This window comes from Eublepharis macularius, chromosome 19 (assembly GCF_028583425.1).
Source record: "Eublepharis macularius isolate TG4126 chromosome 19, MPM_Emac_v1.0, whole genome shotgun sequence".
NCBI lineage: Eukaryota > Metazoa > Chordata > Lepidosauria > Squamata > Eublepharidae > Eublepharis > Eublepharis macularius.
In genome coordinates, this window is record NC_072808.1 from 25,969,457 (window position 1) to 25,983,144 (window position 13,688).

The 13,688-nt window shown below is 46.5% G+C and overlaps 1 protein-coding gene across 1 annotated transcript in view; it reads right to left on the bottom strand.

The window, feature by feature from the left end:
- The window catches only part of WNK3 (WNK lysine deficient protein kinase 3), a 114,851-nt gene that overhangs the window by 34,761 nt on the left and 66,402 nt on the right, over positions 1 to 13,688 (bottom strand). The window contains exons 11-16 of the mRNA XM_055003282.1: positions 11,272 to 13,509; positions 6,967 to 7,025; positions 4,872 to 5,019; positions 3,688 to 3,804; positions 2,431 to 2,586; positions 2,280 to 2,331 (exon numbers count right to left, since the gene is read on the bottom strand). Coding sequence (XP_054859257.1) covers positions 2,280 to 2,331; positions 2,431 to 2,586; positions 3,688 to 3,804; positions 4,872 to 5,019; positions 6,967 to 7,025; positions 11,272 to 13,509 — 2,770 coding nt within the window. The remainder of the gene's footprint in view (positions 1 to 2,279; positions 2,332 to 2,430; positions 2,587 to 3,687; positions 3,805 to 4,871; positions 5,020 to 6,966; positions 7,026 to 11,271; positions 13,510 to 13,688) is intronic.

Here is a 13,688-nt window from a genome sequence, read left to right on the forward strand (position 1 = left end):
GTTCTGTCAATGGCATCGTCCTGTCTTGGCCTGGATCCATTGGGTTTTCTTGCCTCCGAGGAACTTGATAGTAGTGCCAACCCAAGCGGCAGGCTTCTTCGTTGGCCACCGGTTGGCTCTGATTCGCCCTGTGGAGTCTGCCCTGTCCCACGGCCCTCTTTCCACTGAGAGCAGGGCTGGGCATGTGGGCATTAGCGCACCAAAGGTCGTCCCTGCTTCAGCAGCTCAGCCTATGGATTCTTGAGCCACCATTTCAGCTGAAGCAGGAAGGAACATCACAGTAGCAGAACCCTTTGTCCGCGCAAAAAACTTCAGTTGTCCATCAACAAACGAAGAGTCAAAGGAGCTCCATAAAACAGGGCTTTAGTCAAGTTGCAGCAGATTTTCTTTTCATGCAATGTTTCCTTCCAGATCAAGAAGGCTCTCTAGTCATAGCCAGATCTGGAGCCAAGCTACAAGTGACGCCTGACACAGGTTGGACACTGGTCAGCTTCCCTCAAGTTCTGATGGGGAATGTAGGCGTCCTGGTTTTACAGCTTGGCTCTCCATTACAGCTGCAAGAACAGGATGCCTACGTTTCCCATCAAAACTTGAGGGAAGCTGACAAGTGTCCAACTTGTGTCAGGCGTCACTTGTAGCTTAGCTCTTAGTTGTACACTTCTGTTTTATTATACAGAGTTAACTGTACTCCTAAGGACAATCACATGCCCACTTTTTCGGTGTGGGTGGGTGGGTGGTTCCACCATACACAGCAATAACTCCCTCAACCATTCACAGTGCAATAGACTTGGCCACTATGTAGCCATCAGGACAATGTGGGGCTGGGGGGTCCAGAGAGTTACTTTTAGGCACAACTAAGGCTTGGTTGTGCCTAGGGAAATTTTAAATTATTTTCTTTGAACAGTAGAATCCTATGGGATATCAAAACCTACTTTTGAAGATACCCTCATTCCAAAATTGGTTTACCGGATAATTAGAGAGGTTGCTCTTTCAGAAACACACCCAAAGACCTCATGTCAGTATACAGGACTAGTCATGCAGCCCTTTGGGGGCCTAGGTTTGCAAGTGTCCCAATTCCCCAGTAACAAAAGGAAATGTGTGTCACAGCTGGTAGAAATCACAAACCAGCAGAAAACAGAACCCCCCAAAATAAAACTGGCTCTACTTTGTTCATACAAGCCAGAATCAGAAACAGAACGACTGCTCAATATCAGTGTCTGCTACGCTAAGAATTCTGGGTGCTGCCACCTTTGACAAGCAGTGGCCACTGAATGGTGCTGCATCACAGCAGAGAGGACAAGTAGCTCACAGGAGAGGTGCCGTCTTATGCTACCTCCCGCTCAGGAACACTGAAGAGGCAAGAGAGGATCCTGCCATTTCTCAACTATCATGCCCATGCTTCTTACACAAAAACAACTGTGATTTAAACAAATGTGTGCCATTCACAACTATTTTTATTGAAGCGAAGATATGTAAGAGCTATACTGTAGTGGCCGCCTCTTGATTCTTAATTATTTATTATGAAATTACTTAGATTTTAATTGTTTTTAGGGTTTTTATGTATATATTATGTAAAATTGTTATGATTATGTTTTTAAATGATGTAATCTGCCCTGAGCCCATTCGCGGGGAAGGCAGGATAGAAATATAATAAAATAAATAAATTAAATAAATAAACTAATGGCAACATGTACAGTATACACTTTCCTGGGAGTAGATCCACTTAGGATTGCTCTCTTAAACTGCTACTCAAACTAGGTGAACTAGGTAACCGTTATGCAGAAAAAGTCACTCTGAGTATACGGAAAGAAGGCCAGCTTGTTTTTTCACCCCCCCCCCTCCAGATAAATATGGAGTCACCAACAATCGCCATAGAAGAGTTTCGATTCCATTTTCCCAAAGGTAAAATCTTTTTGCTCAAATCTAACCTACACAAAACCCGCTCGGCCATACCTGTTGAAAGCTATTGTCCTCGTCTGAAGCTAGCCATCATTCACACAAACTTTTAGAATCTTTTAGGATCTGTAACTATCGGAACAGCAGCACGAAGTTAACAACACACAGCAAAAACACATATTGAGAAATACCATTCTAAAAGTTAACTGCTATATAGAGATTTAAAGCACAAAAGCCAGTCCAGCGGACCAGAAGGGAGCCTGTTTGCACCCTTGCAAGGATGTCTAATAGTTCCTTCACTTTTACCTTTCGGGAGAGGAGGATGGTGTGTGTGTGTGTGTGTGTGTCCTTTAAGGGTTAAATGTTTTAGAATAGTTACTTACTGCCAGTTTGAGTAGATGCTGGGTTTATCTGAACTTGATCAGAAGATCCTGTCTGGATTAAAAATGAATAGATAAATATAAAGCAGGAGTTTCCCAACACAAGCACACACCTTCCCAGAACTCTTGGCATTGCTAAGCAAACCACACTTACTTGGACAGAGGCTGGGCCGGAAGCAGCCGCATCCATGCCAGAGGCTTTCTCTTCAGCAGGAAGGCTACGAACAATGTCCTGGGCCTGGCAAACAATAGCCTTCAGTTCCTCCACAAATTTCTCTTTCTCGTTTTCCAGTACAAAGTTATCTTCAACCTAAGGTGGGTGGGGGAACCAAACATGGATGTGACAGAATTTAGGAGATGACACAGACAAAAGTCTCACTATTGCTATTCCTCCCACTTTAAAAGTATTTTATCAAGCTTAAAAAAGAAAATGGCTGTATTTGCAATGTAATTCACCAAACTCACACACATCAATTAAATACATGCATGAATATTGCTTGAAGAATTATCATTATTATAAAAGGTAATGAAAATACTATTTACCATGAAAAATGTTCTAGAAAGGGGAACATTTTTTTCAAGTGATACTAATTATCTGTCCCTCCATGTAAAATATCGCCTCCTCATAAGACACAGTCTTAGCTTTCAAAGCAAGGAAATTCCCACATAGCCAACCCTTGAAATTTGCAACATGGTGATCTTAAACTCGTATTACTATTTTTGTACGTCCCGCTTTTACTACTGTGTTTCAATCCACTCTTGCATGGAATTCTCAGGGTCTTCAGCCCAAGAGGATAACCAGATCCATGCCTGCTTAGCTTCAGCGATGCTGCCACATCAGGCGCCCCCAGACCATTTGCTGGGCTCTGATTAAACATTCCTTGCCGAAACAGTGCAAAAGCACGTGTGGAAAAGCTGCTCCTTCTTACTGACTGCAGGATCTACACCTATGTGACACAATCCCACTACACCATATCCTCACTAGCTACCAATATAACAACAACAACAACAACAACATTCGAGTTATATACTGCCCTTCAGGACAACTTAATGCCACACTCAGAGCGGTTTACAAAGTGTGTCATTATTATCCTCATGACAATCCCCCTGTGAGGTGGGTGGGGCTGAGAGAGCTCCGAGAGAGCTATGACTGACCCAAGGCCACCCAACTGGCTTCAAGGGGAGGAGGAGTGGGGAATCAAACCCGGCTCTCCAGATTAGAGTCCTGCTGTTCTTAACTACTACGCCAAACTGGCTCCAAACTGCAAACCTATGCACTACTATCTGCATTTGGAAGTACATGTATTTGTCAATCCCATATACAGGACCCCACACAGACAGGAAATCCCATATACAGAAGTAATTGTATTTGGCAACCCCATATATAGGCAGCAGGGCCCATGAAACTTGCCATGTAATCAGCGATGTCTTCTGGAGCATCTCCATCAACATCAAATTTAAAAGTCACCATCTTGTTGTTATGAGTCTCTAGCTGACACTCCGCAGTGTTGTCCCCGGATGTTGAAACCTGATGGAAGAGAGAACACCATCGCTAGGCCGTGAGAGGGAGATAAAGCACCGTCCCTCTTCCTAAGCAGGGAGGGATCGCTTCTTCTGAATGGGCGTGCCAGCAACTCCTTAAAGACGACACCTCTAGTCCAACAGTTAGAGGGGCAAGGCACCCACAGTCAACTGTCTTTTAACTTTAAAAGATTCAGTACTGTTGAGATAAATTCACACACACGCACACACTCACACACAACACACACACACAGATTCTACTGTGTGCTAAGTCATGACAATGGCCAAGGACGATCAGGCTCTGTGGCATTCGCCAGCAAATGAAACAGCCCATTTTTCGCGGGGGTTCACGCCCTTCAACTATCATTTTGTTCCAATACCCATAAATTGTTTTAATAATCTTTGGACCGGATTCTAGGTCCCATTTATACTTCACACTATTTAAACAGCAACTGATGCCAATTTATGTGAAGTTGTGAGAACAAATTTAAGCTAAATAGATTTGCCAACAAAATGTAAAAATTCTGGGTTATTAACATACAAACAAGAGCAGTATGTGTAAAAAATAATTTACACCAAGTTGTGAAAAATTCTTATTTTTTAACTGGTACATTTTTCAAGCCTCAAAACCCATCCTACAGAGAAAGATTACTTCTTGGAACTAATGATGTTATAAAAATCACAAACATACATTTCTGCTGAAAGTACACCTAGAAGAAAAGTTTCCCCATAAAAATTCAGTCACTAGCATCCTAGACTTCACATAAAATGAGAAACACACACACCCTGGCTCTGTTACTTTCTGTGAATACAAACAGTAATGAGTCAAAGCAGCAGCTCCTTAACATACACAATTAATGTCTGAAGCCCAACATACAAAAGTTAACCTGCTATTATGAGAAGTACTGTTGCGTGCAAATGCCCACGTGTGAAATGCCAACAGGTTTGCCAAGCCAGTGAGGCACTAAGGCCCAGGCAACCAGCTCCCAAGGCGGATTCTCCTCAGAGCCAAGATGCTCTGCCACGGGAGGCCACTCTGGAACCTCGGACAGCCCTCGCTCCTGACATACAAACCTGGAGCACCGTGAGCTGAAATTTGGTTCCCTTCTCGGCTCGGGCACAGGAAGCCCTCCTTTGCTTGCTCTTGTCTTGCTTGCTGTTTCCACTTGGAAGGTCACTTCCGTTGGCGCCTTCCTTTGGCGGGGCTGCATCAGGAATTAGGCTAAAGAGGATAAAAAAAGGACTGGAGCACACCCAGGAGGAGTATGTGGGGCTCTTATGAGGGGGGCTGAGAGAGGAGTCTTGTATTCTTTAATTTCTAAAGATGTTTGGATTCTCCCACATATATCAGCTAGTCTAATAATATTAAACATTTTGGCAGCCAAAATGTTCACTATTTGGAACAACAAAGGAGCAACCAGATGAAGGTTGGGGAGAGGATGCTAACGCTTAGAAGAGTTGCCCCAGGATACACCTACATCTCTTTTGTCTTGCTACCATCCCTCATCAAACAGGTTTGAAGGATAATTTTAAGTACTACAAAAACATACAACATTTGTTTACCAGAGAAAACAGTGGGACGAGTGTTGACGCGACAGGTAACAACACCTCTAGCAGTACCACTCTCAGAACACTGAAAACTACCGTCTGCTTTCCACTTTGACGAAGTAAAAATAAACACACCACACGACTCATTCAGCAACACAGAGCCTTATAGCTCAGAAGTCTGCACTGCTTACACCAGACCCCTCTTGCGCTCCTCTCTTAAGACAGCTTGCCACTGCAGCCCTCAGCAGAGACGGAGAAGAAGGCCATAGCACTGCCCGGCAGCATCCTCTCACTAACCCAAAGAGTTTTCTCACGGCCCAGCGATCGGCAGGGGCCAGCCTCGAGTCTGCTGTAGGGTCCCACACCTCCAGGAAAACCACTCTCAAAATCAGTCGCCTGAAAAACTATACAGATTTTCACCCTCAGATAGATTGTGGGCCTGGTCCAAAATCTTGTCAAACTGAACCAATAGTAATTATGTAACTTCAAAAGGGGAGTAAGATGAAATTCTATTTTCCTGTTACATGGATTTTGTATTTTTCTCAGGGATACACTAGACGTGACTCTGGGAGTTCCATGAGCACAGCTGCCAGAGATCCTTAAATTCAATTATTAGGCGAGTAGAACCCAATTCAAGCGAGGGCTGTGGGGCAGGGGGAGGGATTAAACTTTTTCCCTCCCAGGTGCCATTCCCCAAACCCGAAACCGCTCTGGAGAGCTGCTATCGTCCCTGCTGGTAAACACAGGGGAACTGTTTCCGGTGGGTAGCCATGTTGGTCTGCAGTCGAAGAGCACGGTTCAGGTCTAGTAGCACCTTAAAGAACAGCTAGATTTCCAGATGGGAGCTCAGACTCTTGAAAGCTCTGACCCTGGGAATCTAGTCGGTCTTCAAGGTGCTACTGGACAGGGATGCTGGGAGCGGGCGTTTCCCCGACAGGGAACACAGTCCCTTCCTGAGGCCACTTTTGGTCAAGAAAACAGCACGGAGGAGGCCTAAACACACACCCTCACTGCACCGTAGCTCCTGTGCATTTAATAAGCGGATTTTTAAAAAGCACTGGGAGATCCATTCACATGACTCCCATGGTCATGCCCGGCACAGCCCTTGAGTCCTACACAGATTTGAGACGCGTTTTGCTTCCCTAGTAGGTTTAAGAAAACTCTGTCTTTTGAAGAGATCTATACAAAACAAAGAAGTACAGACAAAAGAGGACACACAGTTAGGGATAAAGGGCAGAAACTCCACCGGGCTGATGTGTAGAGCTGGCAGAATGAGGGACAGGAGGAACACCTTGATAATGGTTGCTAACTCCTGACTCTGCTAGCAAAGAGAAGCCACACGTGGTGTTAACTTGCTGCTATTTTCTGCAACCTTTTCTCCCCCCAATTTAATTGATGCTCTTCGCAGTTTTGAGAATGGACGGGTTCTCATCCTTCTTTGCACCTGCTTGTGAACCGGCATCCCCATCACGACCCCCTCCGGCCTGAACACGTCCGGTTTCTCTTCCTTGCAGGCCTTGAATGGCTCTTCACTGCAGAGAGACTCTGGGGATGCTCCTCCACTTTCTAAAAAATGCTGCTTTAAAACTGAGTCCAAAGAAATGTATCTGGACAGACTCACCCTTGAACAGAGTCTTGCTTCTGAGCAGCCAGCTGTTGTTCTGGTGCTGAAATGGAAGCCTAAAGGGTGCAAAATATGCCAAAATTAATACATCGTCATTGGCACCTGCACGCGGAGCATGTACACAGTCACCAGAATGCAAGTGATTCATGTGCTTCAAACAAAACCATCAGACTCCGCCTGCTCAGTCTGGGCGGATCAAGGCTTCGGTCTGGCTTCCTAATAACATCCACAAGACACCCTAGAGACGAGCGAGCGTAAGAGCTTACTCTGGAGACTGTAACCCAATTTTGCATTTGTTACTGTGATGGTATTTGGTATCCATATAAAGGTAATGACAGACATCTTACCTAACTGATACACCTACTATTCATAATTATGGGAGAGATTAAAAGAAATTTAAGTAAAATACTGGGACAAGTTATACCACAATTTAAGAAATGGTATCTCTGAATGGTATCTCTGAAAAGCATGGCTTTGCCACTACCACTGAAAGGATGAGACACTTTTATGAGGCTAAATCCAGTTTATCCACAACATATATATTTTTTTAAAAAACTTTATTTTTAGGCAACAGAATCAATCATCCTAGAAACCCAGCACCTAGCTTATTAGTTCCCCAAACCACCACAGTTTGACACTGAGAGATCCCTTTCTTTCGGTGCTACACGTCTGAAGATGCCAGTCACAGCTGCTGGCGAAACGTCAGGAACTACAATGCCAAGACCACGGCGATACAGCCTGGAAAATCCACAACAACCAACCACAAATGTAACTGGTGACTTCCAATGAATAGACGAATGAGACCTTTGGTGGATCATAAAATACTGCTTCTCCATCTACAAACTGGATGTGGCTATCTAGTATATTCTTGGCATTCTAGATCACAATTAAACTTCTCAAAAGAGGAAAAATGCTCAGCACAGCAGAGTCAGAAGAAAAACGTTTGTGATCTTAAAGAATGGCCACGCAGGCCTCTCTCATTACCCACAGCCACAGCCACTAATAAGAAAGCTCTCTTACTAGTCAGGTGTCTGTGACCTAAATTGGTTATTCGAATTCCCAGCATCACATTCACCTATTTGGTACATAAACGAAGGCTGTTTCAGACAGGTAGCTGTGTTGGTCTGAAGCACAACAGCAGCATTTGAGTCGAGACCAAGAGCACTTTCAGGGTATATCTGAGGTATCTGAAGAAGGGAGCTTTGACTCTCAAAAGTTTATGCCCTGAAAATCTTGTTGCTCTGCAAGGTGCCACTGGACTCAAATCCTACTATAAATGAAGGCCATTACCGTCTCTAGAGAGCCAAGCTACAAGTGACGCCTGACACAGGTTGGACACTTGTCAGCTTCCCTCAAGTTTTGATGGGAAATGTAGGCATCCTGTTCTTGCAGCTGTAATGGAGAGCCAAGCTGTAAAACCAGGACGCCTACATTTCCCATCAAAACTTGAGGGAAGCTGACAAGTGTCCAACCTGTGTCAGGCGTCACTTGTAGCTTGGCTCTAGGAAAGAGTGTGAGGGAGGAAACAGAAGGGACACAAATTCTAAGATTAATATGGCCTAGAACTTCAATGCTGCAACCTGTAGCTAAAGTCTGACTACTTCTGTCTCATCTGATGTGATGGTTTAGAATTCTTATTAGTATTCAACAGAACAGGAAGCATGGAATGTTCACAGCTAGTCTCCTCTAAAGCAGAGAGAGAACAGTTTGGCTGGAATGAAAGATTATGCTGTATGAACAGATGGAATTAACTGACATGGTAAGTAGTCTGAATTAGAAGTGATCCCAGGAGAACTGTTAAACTAAGATATTAGGAGCCCAGACAGCCAATGGAAGGGAATAGAGTCAGTAATGGAAAGAATTTGAGGGGACAGTCAATAAAAGAGAAAGAAGAAACGTCAGATAGGGAACAGATGCAACTGAGGTCATAGATGAGCTAATGGGGGTGGGGGGTAGCAGGAGGCAGCAAAAGCTATACAGAAGTGTTGGAAATAAGGAACTGGGGAAGAAACAGAAGTACTGGGCACTGAAAGATTCTGGTTCAGAGTCAGGACAGCGGAATGAAGTCGTGCTTGTTTGGCACTAGGACTAAAACCAGATTCGTGGAGGCAGAGAGCCAAAGAAAGGAGGCACTGGGCGAGCCACCTTTCAGGCCCAGCAGTTAGATTTTAAACAATTTTTCAATTGTTCATATTCAGTCTTGCATTTAGTTCTCAGGGAAAGCTATGCCTGTCAGTTTATCTTTGTCACAAATACCATGTGGAACAGATTAGAAACACTTGATCTGGTTAGCAAGCATTACATCACAAAACGGGAACAAGCAGGACTTTATTTCTTGTGCAGCCTCCCCAAGGGTCCTTGTTTTTACTTTAGATGGAATTGCTTTGAAAATCTAACTCCAACAACTGCGTACTGAACACAAAGCCAAGCCACAGTGACTCAGAGCCTATATTCCAATCTACGATTCAAGATTTTAAAGGGCTTACTAATTATTTTACATAACATGTGCATCCTACCCTAGAGAAACTACATGAGGAGTTTAAAAGGGCAAAAAATCTGTAACTGCAGAATCCTGAATCTGTAACTATTTATAGAACTGAATGAGCAGAAGATCACTAGAGGTCAGTTCACATGTTATGAAGTCTGTGTGTCCCCCACGTGTCTACTACTACAGGCCCTGCCCAGACTCTTGTGCTCCGACCTCCACCCCCAGATGCATACGTAGACCCAAACCAAACTGGGATCATGGCACACAAGGCAAGGGGAATCAAGCCTTCCATCCATACCACTTCCCAACCTGAAGCAGCCCCAGGCAGCCACTGCTTGCCCTGGGCAGGGGAGCTGACGTGTATTAGTGGCTACACGTACGTTTCCTCAATGGGGCCAATAACAGCTCCCTAGGGCCGTTTCAGGTTAGAAAATGACAGACCCGATCTGAACCAGGCACGTGTGTGCCTGTGGATTAATTTCCAAGCACAGGACCACACCAGCCATGTGGCGGACACAAGGATTTTATAATGTGTGAATGTGGCTCACTGCAGAAATACATCTAGCCCCAAAATGCAATTATGTCAGAAACCTGGAGACTCTGCTGCGGGGTAGGGGCTGGCTTTGGAAAAACTAGAAGACATTAATAACGTAATAATATTCGGTTTATATACCGCCCTTCAGGATGACTTAACACCCACTCAGAGCGTTTTACGGAATATGTTATTGTTATCCCCACAACAAAAGACCCTGTGAGGTGGGTGGGGCTGAGAGAGCTCTGAGAGAGCTGTGACTCGCCCAAGGTAACCCAGCTGGCTTCAAGCAGAGGAGTGGGGAATCAAACCCGTTTCTCAAGATTAGAGTCCTGCGCTCTTATCCACTACACCAAACTACAAAACTTTGAATAACTCATACATTTGGATAAACAAGGATCCGTGCCCTGCCTGCTGAATGGCAGCTGGCAATTGCTCTTCAAAACTAGTATACAAAACAAACTGCTCAAGAAGGAGATGGCCTTTGGGACAATAAACACATTGTGACGTGACACAGCCCTAATGCTCACCTTTGTACTCTCAGGTTATCTTTCTCATTATGTGACAGAAACTTGGAAATCCAATTCCTTTCCGTTTAGATTGAGGTAGATAACACAGAAATTAAGTGCACAATTGGCAGCCCGATGGATACAGAGACTGGCATGAAACTGCAAGTTTGGAGCTGGTGTAGAAACAGTATGTTAGGTTGTATCTGCACAGTAAACGAGCTCAGCTGGGACGACTCTAGAGCAAGTGAGGAGGCCCTGTTTCCTATCACTATCTCCAGCACATTTTTTTCCAGCCACAATTAAAATTTGCAATGTGAACATGAGTTTCAGGTTGCTTGTCTTAGAAAGCATGTTTTGTTTGGGGTCTGTCATCTTGGAAGCACCACGAATCCAGTTGTTCAGTCACCCTTTTTTTACATTCCTAAGTGAGATGATCCAAGATAAATGCTGTTTTTTAAAAAAAAATGGGTAAAGGGAAAGGGAGAAAACTTCGGATTGTTCAGCAAACAATATGCAAATAATATATTTTGGGGACTGAAAGCAATTCAGTCAAGATTTAGTGCGTAAACTGGATGTGCTAGTAGACACCGGGGTGAATTCCCCCAGGTTCAGGGAGAGCTGTGCTTACAGTAGCTAAAAATGGAACTTTCACCATTAAAAAAAATCACCCTGCCATTTTGTTCTGGATCTCTCGTTCGCCTTTCGGGGGTGGGGGTGGGGGGGGCGGGGGGGAAATGCTCGAAAGCAGATTGTATTCACAGTAACAGACATACCTGTGGGGCAACTTGTCCTGGATCCTGTGACTGTGTCAACGCGCTATGGGACACTGTCGAGTTCCAGGGTGCTGCCACAGAACCCTTGGAAGAGACCTGCTGCCGGGCCACCGACTCTGCCTGACAGACCGGCTGCTGTGGAAGGCGGGTCGAGGGCTGGTTGTCGTCCGTGGGATGAAGTGCTTGAGGCTGCGGGGGGAGAGGCGTGCTGTGCAAGAACGCTGGCAGTTCAGAGGGCGGCTGCATTGCATAAGGTTCTTCTGGCTGCTCAGGCACAGGGGACAGAGCCTGTAAAGGGCTTGGGACAGACTGTGGGGCTGTGCTTTTGAGTGGCTGAGCCAAGCCAGAAGCCTGCAGTTGAGGGGCAGAATGTTGGCAGAACTCCTGGTGAGGAGGCTGGGGCTGGATGTGTGGTATGAAAGATGACTGGGAAAGGGGGGTAGGGGCTTGCAATCCTGACTGTTGCCCTTCAGCAAGCCTAGGTACTATATGAGTGAGCTGCAGCTGTTGGTTCCCTATGATAGGATCTTGCTGGACCACATAGGTAGGCAGCTCAGATGGCTGTTGCTCGGAATAAGCATGGATTTCTATGGGCTGTGCCAAGCAGATCTGTTGTTCCATGCAGCTGGTGCTACCATCCTGCATCCTGTATGCTGGTTGCTCAGGAGAGTGCGCACCAAAACTCGGCTGCTCTGCAGTGTGAACTGCTGAGGGAGGTCGCTGGATCTCTGGAGGCTGAGCAGGATATGGCATTGGCTGAGTTATGTAAGCTGCCTGCCCAGGATAGAAAGGCTGCATTGGATACGTTGGCTGGTCCAAGGGCTGCCCTGGATAGGCCCCGGGAACTCCAAAAACAAATTGTTCCGGGCAGGGAGGCTGCTCTGGACCCTGCGTTGCGTAAGCAGCATGCACCTGACATGCTACAGGTTCAGAGGCTTGCAGCTGGTTATTTGGCTGCGCTTGGTGCCTCGGCTGCTCAGAAGGCCGAAGCTGATACGGGGACTGGACTGGATATATTCGTTGATCTTGGGCCTGCAGCTGGTACTGGTTTTGCACTGGATGCGCCACCTGTTCCAGAGCTGAACCTGAGCACTCCGCCTGTGGCTGCATTTCCGTGCCCTGCTGAACAGCAGCTGGCAATTGCTCTGTAGAACTTGCATGAAAAACAAACTGCTCCTGTTTCTGTTGCTGCATAGGAAGGTGGTACAACATCTGCTGCGCTGCACAAGCATGCTGACCTGCTGGCTGATGGACTGGGAGAGCCTGCTGCTCTGGCTGGACCAGAGATGCCTGCACCAAAGCATCTACGGACATCTCTTGATATGGCTGGTGTTGCTGCACTGGTACCATTTGCTGAGGCTGTGGCAGGGTAGAGATCTGATGTGCTGCTGACACCACTTGCTGGGTCTGCTGAATGGAAGCCATCTGCTGCGGCGGCTGCAGGGAATTAACTGGCTTGGCCACTTGTGCAGGCTGCTGCAGGACTGCCACCTGCGGAAGCGGTTGAATCGATGCCACCTGCTGGTTCTGCTGCAGGGAGGCCACATGCTGGGGAATCTGCTGGGACTGCGGCATGACTGGAACTTTATTCATGGATGGCACTTGCTGGGGAACGTGTTGAGGCGGCTGTAGGGGCACCCCCGGCTGCGGGACTTGCAGAGGCTGCTGCATGGAGGCCACTTGCTGGGGCTGCGGTGTAGACACCAGTGACTGCATGGAGGCCAGCTGCAGAGGAATCTGCTGGAGAACCTGCTGCGTAGGTGTCACTTGCTGCGGAACTTGTGCGGGTGTCCCCTGCTGGGCAGCCTGCTGGGCGGATGCTCGCTGTTCAGGAACTTGCTGGGGCTGCTGGGCAGATGCTGCCTGCTGGTGAACTTGCTGAGGCTGTTGCACGGATGCGACTCCTAGTGGAACGGGCTGCGCAGCCGAGGCATTAGGGGGGCCCTGGGCCAAATTCTGAATATTGTTGATAAACTGAACTGAGGGTTTCCCCTGTAGCGCAGGTGAGTGACCAACGGGCACGAAGCTGGTGGACAGGGGCTCCAGTTCCACTGACCCCACAGCAGCTGAAGCCTGGGCAGTAGCCGCCTGAGCAGCAGAGTCCCGCTGCTTGTTGGCGGGCACATGCTGGTTCATCGTCTGCGGGGAGGCTACGGCCAAGATCTGCTGAGGGACTCCCATGACAGATCCATCCAAAGTCTGTCCCTCTACGCTATAGGGTGCTTGTGAATCTGGAAGCTGAAGAGAAAACAGTCAGGTTAAAACACACAATCTTTGCAACAAGATCTTATTTTAAGGAATTTCAGTCTCACCCCCTACAAAGAATCCCCCCCCCTAAAAAAAGTTCCACCTCATAAAGATCCCATAAGCTAAACAAAGCAAGAAAGTGTTCAGCGGATGTTTCCTGACCAACAACC